Genomic DNA, 10,501 nt, shown 5'->3' with positions numbered 1-10,501 from the left:
CCTGGTCATAAGTATGGTATGTGATTTTTGAATATTGCATTCCACATTTAGTCCCAGTTTTCTCTTATAATTCCCTCCACTCTTCAGGAAAGCTGTTCCACTAGATCAGAGCTCTATAGCAGTCCACTCAAGATCTTTCTCTCCAAAGCATGTAAACCAGATCTTCAAGGAGCTCACTTTGTGCACAGGGGCATTGCCGTGCTGGAACAAGTTTGGATTTTCAAGTTCAAGTGAATGCAAAATGTTATTATAGCGCATCCAAAGATGTTCTGTACACTTGAGTGCCTCCGGCTTTGTGGTAACAGTTTGGAAAAGAACCACATACAGCAGGAAAGATCAGGTGACCCAATACTTTTGTCAATATAGTGTATATATTTACATTTACATTTTAATTTTACACCAAACTGCACATATACTGTATGCTGATGATAAATTTAATTTAAATATAGAAATACATTTCCATTTTGAAGATGTCAGTCATTTTACATTTTAAACTGAATTCTTCTACCTCTATGCTTCCATACTGCGTGACTAATATCCATGAGATGATTTTATGCAACAATATCATGTAGTTAATTTTATGGCCTAATTTCATCCATAGACTGCACTGACTGGGATAGAACTGTTCTAATGGACTTTTTTTATTGTACAATTCACTTGCTGGCTTCTATTAAACTGGGAGAGAAAAGGATTTGATGCACTACAGAAATTCATAATTTGCCTTAAAAATAATCAAAGGATTCTCACAGACTTTATGCACATGAAACAAATAAGAAAAAATAGATTTGTTTATTTGATAAAAGGTTTCATTTCAATAATTACACAATAGAATTAAGCAGCATGGTCAGGTGGATGATCATGACATTCAGCTGTTTGGCCAAGGAACAAAACCTGTAAAAAAAAATTGGGAAAATTAGATATTATATGAAACATGATATCAGTAAGTTGGCAGAAAAGCTGGTTGTTGATAATTGAGAGTTCAGATCTTAGTCGAAATAAAAATACCATTGGTGACTGGGTTGAAGATTACTGTACCCAGCCAATTAGATTGAGAAAACGCTTTTGAAAGGAAGAATCGCAAATTCATTTTCCCCATTCGACTTATAATTGATCAGATTTACATTGAGAAATTTGCTGCAAACACTTAAAGAAACAGCATTCAAAATGTCATACCAGGATGGCGAGATATTACCTTTAGAAACTTGTTAATGCATTCTCCTAAGTGCTTCAGGGGGTCGTTAATCAGCATGGTAATGGTCATTTTCAAGGCCTGAAAAGACAAATAAGAAATGGGTCAGACATGCCTAGGACAAATTTGCAGTTGATATGCATAACAATAAAACAGTATATACCTCATGTGGAGGCGCGAGCAGGATTGGATTCACGAACAGGTCCTCGTAGTATTTTTTACAAGGATCATCCTTACAAGTCAATATAATGTGAAACCACTCTGAAACGATGAAAGAAATATATCAATAATGATAGCAAAAACAAACTTTACTAAATTAATTTATGCATATTTTACTCATCCTGTGGAGATTCACAGTGACCACAATTTCGAGGTATAATCTGTCTAGCAGGTCTGCCTCAGTGTCTCCATCTAGTGGCACATCCCTTGAGACTATTACTGTCTCTTGTCCAAGCAATGTCACGACTGTTTTCCTTATGGACTGTAACAGGAGTTCCCCAGTCCACTTTTCTAGCTTACCCAGAACTCTACATTCCAGATGAGCTATTCTGTATTGGTCATTTTTTTTGGATATGTACAGAAAGTGGAGTGTGTAAGTTCCTCCTCTTCACCTTTGAAAGCATCCATCCAGTCAATTTCCTTTCCTCTGGTGCATTTAGCTTTCATCATGTCAACCTCGCTGGCCTGGTGTTCAACAAAGGCAATTTAGAAAATGTCAAATCCACATAACGATTAGAAAAATCTAAGGCCACGTCCACACTAATATATTTTAATACTATACTAATATAAAAAACTTGTGTGTGTGTGTGTGTGTATAATATATATATATTAGCCGATGCATAACCACTTTGCTTGTTTTTATGAAGATAGATTAGCAGGGTTACAGTCTTTTCCGAAGTACAATTCCCATAATGAATTTCACTCTGGACTTCAATACCAACTGAGAGTAGCCTTAAAGAAACAGCTCTCATTTTCCCTCTAATGCAACAATTGTCTCAGCGTTCGTGTAAATAACACTGTCTTTAATATTCTATAATATAATATATAATAATATATAAATAATATAATATAATAAGATTCTCCTTCCAAACAATAACTCTCCCTCCTCCCCCTTCTATGAACGTCGTCTCCTGCAGCGAGTCTTCTCAAAGGGAAAGTACCCGGTAAAGATGTTTTCCTCTTTTGTATGTTTTTATGTGGTATGATTTTAATATCACATGTTAAAAGTAAATAATATTAGTGAATACTGGCTTTATTTTTATTTAAGTAATATTTTTGGTTGTCCAGAACGAATTACCGAAGTTTCTGTTCATTATTATGGGGAAATTTGTATCGGGATACGAACTTTTCAGGTTACGAATAAAGTACCGAACGAATTAAATTGTAACCGAGGTTCCACTGTATATATATATATATATATATATATATATATATATATATATATATATATATATATATATATATATATATGTGTACAGTGAGGAAAATAAGTATTTGAACACTCTGCTATTTTGCAAGTTCTCCCACTCAGAAATCATGTAGGGGTCTGAAACTGTCATCGTAGGTGCATGTCCACTGTGAGAGACATAATCTAAAAAAAAAAAAAAAATCCAGAAATCACAATATATGATTTTTAAACTATTTATTTGTATGATACAGCTGCAAATAAGTATTTGAACACCTGTCTATCAGCTAGAATTCTGACCCTCAAAGACCTGTTAGTCTGCCTTTAAAATGTCCACCTCCACTACATTTATTATCCTAAATTAGATGCACCTGTTAGAGGTCGTTAGCTGCATAAAGACACCTGTCCACCCCATACAATCAGTAAGAATCCAACTACTAACATGGCCAAGACCAAAGAGCTGTCCAAAGACACTAAAGACAAAATTGTATACCTCCACAAGGCTGGAGAGGGCTACGGATAAATTGCCAAGCAGCTTCGTGAAAAAAGGTCCACTGTTGGAGCAATCATTAGAAAATGGAAGAAGCTAAACATGACTGTCAATCTCCCTCGGACTGGGGCTCCATGCAAGATCTCACCGTGGGGTCTCAATGATCCTAAGGAAGGTGAAAAATCAGCCCAGAACTACACGGGAGAAGCTGGTCAATGACCTGAAAAGAGCTGGGACCACCGTTTCCAAGGTTACTGTTGTTAATACAATAAGACGTCATGGTTTGAAATCATGCATGGCACGGAAGGTTCCCCTGCTTAAACCAGCACATGCCCAGGCACGTCTTAAGTTTGCCAATGACCATTTGGATGATCCAGAGTAGTCGTGGGAGAATGTCATGTGGTCAGATGAGACCAAAATAGAACTTTTGGGTCATAATTCCACTAAACGTGTTTGGAGGAAAAAGAATGATGAGTACCATCCAAGAACACCATCCCTACTGTGAAGCATGGGGGTGGTAGCATCATGCTTTGGGGGTGTTTTTCTGCACATGGGACAGGGCGACTGCACTGTATTAAGGAGAGGATGACCGGGGCCATGTATTGCGAGATTTTGGGGAACGACCTCCTTCCCTCAGTTAGAGCATTGAAGATGGGTCGAGGCTGGGTCTTCCAACATGACAATGACCTGAAGCACACAGCCAGGATAACCAAGGAGTGGCTCTGTAAGAAGCATATCAAGGTTCTGGCGTGGCCTAGCCAGTCTCCAGACCTAAACCCAATAGAGAATCTTTGTAGGGAGCTCAAACTCCGTGTTTCTCAGCGATAGGCCAGAAACCTGACTGATCTAGAGAAGATCTGTGTGGAGGACTGGGCCAAAATCCCTCCTGCAGTGTGTGCAAACCTGGTGAAAAACTACAGGAAACGTTTGACCTCTGTAATTGCAAACAAAGGCTACTGTACTAAATATTAACATACTTATTTGCAGCTGTATCATACAAATACATAGTTTAAAAATCATAAATTGTGGTTTCTGGATTTTTTTTTTAGATTATGTCTCTCATAGTTTACATGCACCTATGATGACAATTTTAGACCCCTCCATGATTTCTAAGTGGGAGAACTTGCAAAATAGCAGGGTGTTCAAATACTTATTTTCCTCACTGTATAAATATATACATGGACACACATACATACATACATCTTAATTAGAATATCATTGCAAAGTTGATTTATTTCAGTAATTCAATTCAAAATGTAAAATTAATATAGATTCATTACACACAGACTAAGTGTTTCTTCATTTTTATTTTGATGAATATGGCTTACAGCAGACATGGGCAAACTACGGCCCGCGGGCCACACACGGCCCATTGGGTTTATTAATCCGGCGCGCCGAACGTGACCAAATTCTATTAAAATATATACGGGTAAACATTGTTTAATTTACCTTTCCCCTGTAATGCCCACGTTTCCCCTAAAGATGTCGCACTTCAGCTCAATTGACGTTGTTCGCGTGCAATACTCTCTTCTTTTCTTAAGAGAGCTTAATCTGATACTGTACCCCAGGGGTGGCCAACCAGTCTGAGACCGAGAGCCACATTTTTGACTGTGTTACCGCAAAGAGCCACATCATACACATGGGCACACATGAACATCACCCATCCCTTCCTCTTACACACACACACACACACACACACACACACACACACACACACACCTCTGCTGAGCCAGATTTATTGTAAATGTCACACACCAAAATAATGACAGAAATGGACTCCTACAGTTCTAAGACCACAGGCCAGTCATTTTCAACAATGAACATTGTGTGCATTGTCTCACACACACAAACTCTGTTTAACCAAGTCCACAAAAAAATATAATAATTTACAATAGAGTTTTTCTTTTACTATGCATGTTACTTAGTGGGACTTTTGGCATTCCTTGCCTTGAACAATCCCCTTCAAATCTGCCTCGTATTCCGTTGTTGCCACTCAAAGCAATTCTTTTACATGGGTGTCAGTCAGAACAGATCGATGCTTTGATTTCACGTGTTTCAGGGTAGAAAACCCTGAATGTGCGTGTTCACTTCGCTTCAAATGCGCATGTGCGTGAGATGAATATGGTGGGCAATTAATTTTTACAAGGGCCCACATGAGAAACCTGAATTGTGTCAGAGGGCCACACCAACGATAATATTTTAGGGATGCACCGAAATGAAAATTCAATTCAAAAGTCAATGAAATCTCTATTTTTTTTTGTGTTATGCCTTTTGCCTTGGCACCATCACTGTAAAACTTTCCTGCCTTTTCAAAAAGTCGTCTACAGACGGAGTGCGCATGCTCGGATTGACTTTACTTTTCTGAGCCGTGTTCTTCTCATATTTAGAATGGCAATCGGGATGTTTGGATTTCAGGTGATAAATTAAACCCGACTTGGAGAAACTCTTTGCAGATACACCCCCTCTTGAAATTTCAGCATTGCATGTTTTGCAAATCGCTATACGCACACCGCAGACATGTTGCTGTTATCCAGATAACCGTGTGCTGCTGCGCTTTTTATTGCGTCATTACAATTGTGTTACTGCCGTGTTGTTTCAGTGATTTAGGTATTTCCGAAAATTCTCGGTGCATCCCTGTAATTTATGATTGGCCTCATGCCAAGGTCTGATATACCGCAAAGTTTTCCAGTAGGGGCAAGCTCATTTAAGTCTTAAAAATACCGTATTGAACTTAAGCAAAGCGAACACGCACATAAAAAATCAAACACACAAAAATCGATATGAACATAAGAGCCATGAAACCAGCCAAAGAGCCGCGGGTTGGCCACCCCTGGGCTAGGCCATGCCAGAACCTTGATATGCTTCTTACAGAGCCTGTCAAATTTTAGAACCCATTGTGACCCATGAGTCAAAAAGTTTGCCCATCCCTGGCTTACAGCTAATAAAATCCCAAAATTCAGTATCTCAGAAAATGAAATATTACTTAAAAGATTTTTAACACAGATATGTTGGACTACTGAAAAGTATGAACATGTACTGCAGAATTGGTGCCTTCTTATCTGGTACGCTACTGTAGCTAGAGGCATAGATAAGTTTTCACAAGAGATTCAAACAAAAGAAAAGTATCTTTTGTAGACCATTTGCTTAATTAACATGCAGTAACCAAGTCTTTACCTCAGACGGCTTTCTCTCGCTTTCATCATCTTCAGAGGAAGTATCTCCTTTAACAAAGTAAAGGAGACCACAAAACACCCAAAAATACAATATTTTTGGAACCTTCATGATTTCACATGCACTTAAAAATACATACAAAGCTACAAAAAAAAGTGTAAAAAGTGCAACTCAGTGTTAACTAAACAGGTTTGTATGTGTTGCGTTATCACATGCATCTAAGAAATGAAGTGTCAATATCCAGCTACACCTCTACTTAAATACAAGTCCTGAGTTGCCAGGTTTGCAGTGCTTCTGCCAAACTGGGTTTGATATGTACTTTCAACTTATTCTACTTATTATATGTGAGTATTAAATATACTTGCCAACTAAACCAAGACAACATGCAGGTGTACCAAGGAAGGGGAAAAAAGAAAGAAAATAAGCATTGGCTGACAGATACAGTCACTGTGATGAGCTTTATTTTAAATCGAAAAGCAAGTGATCAGAAAGTTATTTGAATAATTTTGAAAAGAAAGAAGGTATAGTAGCACAGTGGTTGAGGTGCTGGACTTTGGTTTGAAATGGTCACAAGTTCAAATCCCACCATCCCACCCTTGAGCAAGGCCCTTAACCGTTCCATGCTCAGTTGTAAGTTGCTCTGGATTTGGGAGGGTCTTCTAAAATTTCATAAATGTAAATGAATGGTGTGTGTGTGCTGTCGTAATTCAATGTCTTAAAATTGCAGCCCCAGACCATGATACCACCACCAGCATGCTTAACTGTAGGCAAGCCATAATGTTCTTGGTTCTCCTCACCAGGGAACCACACATTCTGGATACTGAGCCAAACAAGTTTATTTTAGTCTCATCAGACCACAGGACAGTTTTATTATTCATGCTCTTGGACAGGACAGGACCTCTATGCTTCCATACTGCGTGACTAATATCCATAAATGTTATAAACAGAGATGATTTTATGCAACAATATCATGTAGTTAATTTTATGGCCTTATATCCCCATAGACTGCACTGACTGGGATAAAACTGTTCTAATGGACTTTTCTATTGTACAATTCACTTGCTGGCTTCTATTAAACTGGGAGGGAAAAGGATTTGATGCACTACAGAAATTCATAATTTCCCTTAAAAATAATCAAAGGATTTTTACAGACTTTATGCCTTTATTTGATAAAAGGTTTAATTACAATAATTACACAATAGAATTAAGCAGCATGGTCAGGTGGATGATCATGACTTTCAGCTGTTTGGCCAAGAAACAAAACCTATAAATAAATTGGGAAAATGAGATATTATATGAAACATGATAACAGTAAGTTGGCAGAAAAGCTGGTTGTTGATAATTGAGAGTTCAGATCTTAGTCGAAATAAAAATACCATTGGTGACTGGGTTGAAGATTACTGTACCCAGCCAATTAGATTGAGAAAACGCTTTTGAAAGGAAGAATCGCAAATTCATTTTCCCCATTCGACTTATAATTGATCAGTTTTACATTGAGAAATTTGCTGCAAACACTTAAAGAAACTGCATTCAAAATGTCATAGCAGGATGGCGAGATATTACCCTTAGAAACTTGTTAATGCATTCTCCTAAGCGCTTCAGGGGGTCGTTAATCAGCATGGTAATGGTCATTTTCAAGGCCTGAAAAGACAAATAAGAAATGGGTCAGACATGCCTAGGACAAATTTGCAGTTGATATGCATAACAATAAAACAGTATATACCTCATGTGGAGGCGCGAGCAGGATTGGAGTCACAATCAGGTCCTCGTAGTATTTTTTACAAGGATCATCCTTACAAGTCAATATAATGTGAAACCACTCTGAAACGATGAAAGAAATATATCAATAATGATAGCAAAAACAAAACTGCAGCTTCTTTGTGGAAATCAGCAGAAATTCTTTCAAACAATTTCAAGGTAAAATCTGTCTAGCAGGTCTGCCTCAGTGTCTCCATCTAGTGGCACATCCCTTGTGACTATTAATGTCCAAACAATGTCATGACTATTCTCCTTATGGACTGTAACAGGAGTTCCCCAGTCCACTTTTCTAGCTAACCCAGAACTCTACAGTTATAGAAAGATATTCTGTATTGGTCATTCTTCTGGCAATAGACAGAAAGTAGTGTGTATAAGTTCCTCCACTTTACCTTTGAAAGCATCCATCAAGCCAATTTCCTTCCCTCCGGTGCATTTATCCATCTCAGTCTTTACAGTGCTGGCCTGGTGTTCAACACATGCAAGCTAGAAAATGTAAAATCCATATAAAGATTAGAAAACAACTGAGAACATGTCCACACTAATACATTTTTGTTTAAAAATCCATCATTTTCTCAAAGATTTTGGCCTTCCAACAACAATTCAATGAAAACGTATCTTTTTGAAAACATTCACTAAACTAGACAAAGTGGGGAGAAAGAACTGTGCAGGAGACAGATCAGCGTGGCACAGAGTTGTACGTACCTCCCAGAAAAAAGCATATAGCACCAACAGTTTAAACCAAGACATCAGCGATTATTGCAGATTATTGCCACAAGGTTCAAGAGGAAGCACGAGACCTGTATGAAAAAATTTTAAATATATTACAAATAATAAAGTGAAAAATAAGTCATTAAAAACTCCAGACATCCATTTATGGGCTTTTGAGAGACGCAATTATGTTCCTTTTGTTTCTATGGAACAAACATAATGAAGGTTTACTTTGATTTCAACCAATATTTAAACATACAGACTTTATTTTCTCAGAAAAGAAAATTTCCCCTTAGCATTAATAACAGCTTTACACACTCATCCAGTCCTTCATCTGTGTTCTTCGGGAATATTCATGGTTTAAGAAGAGAACTTCTGATTACTAACACACTCTTGTGGGTTTCACATACATCATCTATAATTTAATTACACTTTCTGATGTATCCGAAGAAATGCAAAGTAAATACGCAAATTTATATTGCATATATATATATATATATATATATATATATATATATATATATATATATATATATATATATTTGAGGATGGACGCAATTAAACATGCCAATTTCGATATCATTGATCGCGATTCTGATGCTTGAACGATAAGTGAAGCTCAAAGTCTATTAGCATTTAATGCATTGTGTCACTGTCACATGATTGGCTGATTGGATTATTACATGAAAAAGCAGGTGTATAACCTTTTGTAATAAAGGACATGCATTTATTTAATACAGCTGTTAGGAGGTTTTCCTATCCGGCTCGAAGGACCAAATTTTAGGAAGGTTTCCTATCTAGCTTGAAGGACCATATAAGGATTTTTACTATCTGGTGTTTGCTGATCAGGGGATTGTACTCGCCACAGCGTGTCAGTAAAAACACGGTACAGGATTGAGATCACTCAACTTTACCTGGGTATAGAATTGATTGTATATGAGGTGATTCTTGCAGTCTTCTGTTAGCTCCTGTTCAGTAGGGTGCTTGTTGTTGTTGTGGTGGTGTTTTATGGCGGTTTGGCAGATGGTGAATCGTCTTTTATACTCTTGATGGAGGACGGGGCTCTGTGATGTCATAGGTAACTTGTTATGCTTGGTAAACTGTATGTCTGCCTCTCCTGAAGGAGAATCCTTTCTTTCACTTTCTCGGTGCATTCCTTCATATCTGGAACACTATTGCAGCAAGAGTCCTAGGGAACATGTTCTTACAATAGATTCTAATAAAATGAAAGGATCTTCTGTAGACGATTTGTTTTATTAACATGGAGTCTTTACCTCCAAACATTTTCTCTCGCTTTCATCATCTTCACAGTGAGTATCCCCATTAACAAAGAACATACTACTTACAAACTACGTAGATCAGGGTTGCTAGATCTGCAGGTTCCCTGCCAGCCAGGGTAATTATTTTTTTATATTAAATATACCTGGCAACGGGTGAAAATCCTTTTTTATTCATGGAGAAATATTTCTACCTCCATGTGCTCTCAGAGGTGCACCATTATATTGTTCACCCTGGAAACACATCTAACAGGTTCCAATTTAGAGCTCAGCCACCGCACTACACTGCCCTCTATAGGAACTTAAGAAAAAAAAAGAAAGAAAAAAAAATTATATATATATATATATATATATATATATATATATATATATACACACACACACATACATACACACACACACACCTGCTGCAACATGTTCACTTTGTTAGTGCATTCCTTCATATCTGGTACACAATTGCAGCAAGAGTCCTAGGGAACAACTTTTTATCACCTTCAGAGTGA

The 10,501-nt window shown here is 37.5% G+C and overlaps 1 protein-coding gene across 3 annotated transcripts; it reads right to left on the bottom strand.

Annotated features, from left to right (window-relative positions):
• Positions 1-770: 770 nt before the first annotated feature.
• LOC124390881 (chloride channel CLIC-like protein 1) lies at positions 771-9,809 on the bottom strand. 3 transcript variants are annotated; one of them, XR_006926867.1, is made up of 10 exons: positions 9,636-9,789; positions 8,716-8,810; positions 8,403-8,496; positions 7,979-8,076; positions 7,819-7,896; positions 6,259-7,519; positions 1,801-1,873; positions 1,353-1,450; positions 1,193-1,270; positions 771-891 (listed from the first exon to the last, which is right to left on the bottom strand). XR_006926867.1 is itself a non-coding variant. In XM_046856976.1 (4 exons), exons 1-4 carry the CDS (start codon positions 1,856-1,858, stop codon positions 832-834), a joined length of 294 nt encoding a protein of 97 aa, XP_046712932.1. In that variant the 5' UTR covers positions 1,859-2,042; the 3' UTR covers positions 771-831. The 3 variants fall into 3 exon arrangements, 1 of the variants encoding a protein (XP_046712932.1); XR_006926868.1 differs by lacking the exon at positions 7,979-8,076 and having other exon boundaries at positions 9,636-9,809; XM_046856976.1 differs by lacking the exons at positions 6,259-7,519; positions 7,819-7,896; positions 7,979-8,076; ... (1 more) ...; positions 8,716-8,810; positions 9,636-9,789 and having other exon boundaries at positions 1,801-2,042.
• Between the last annotated feature and the right edge of the window lie 692 nt (positions 9,810-10,501).

The sequence above is a fragment of the Silurus meridionalis genome, chromosome 9, assembly GCF_014805685.1.
Source record: "Silurus meridionalis isolate SWU-2019-XX chromosome 9, ASM1480568v1, whole genome shotgun sequence".
NCBI lineage: Eukaryota > Metazoa > Chordata > Actinopteri > Siluriformes > Siluridae > Silurus > Silurus meridionalis.
The sequence above is the reverse complement of the archived record's forward strand: the minus strand, read 5'-3'. Positions and strand labels throughout refer to the sequence as shown.

Bases quoted from the DNA above. Each gene is read 5' to 3' on its own strand.
- LOC124390881 (XM_046856976.1), bottom strand. From the start codon at position 1,858: ATGATGAAAGCTAAATGCACCAGAGGAAAGGAAATTGACTGGATGGAT. The intron at 1,451-1,800 runs GTGAAGAGGAGG...TCATCGTTTCAG, and splicing joins CTGGATGGATGCTTTCAAAG to AGTGGTTTCACATTATATTG. The intron at 892-1,192 runs GTAATATCTCGC...TTTTTTTTACAG, and splicing joins GCATTAACAAGTTTCTAAAG to GTTTTGTTCCTTGGCCAAAC.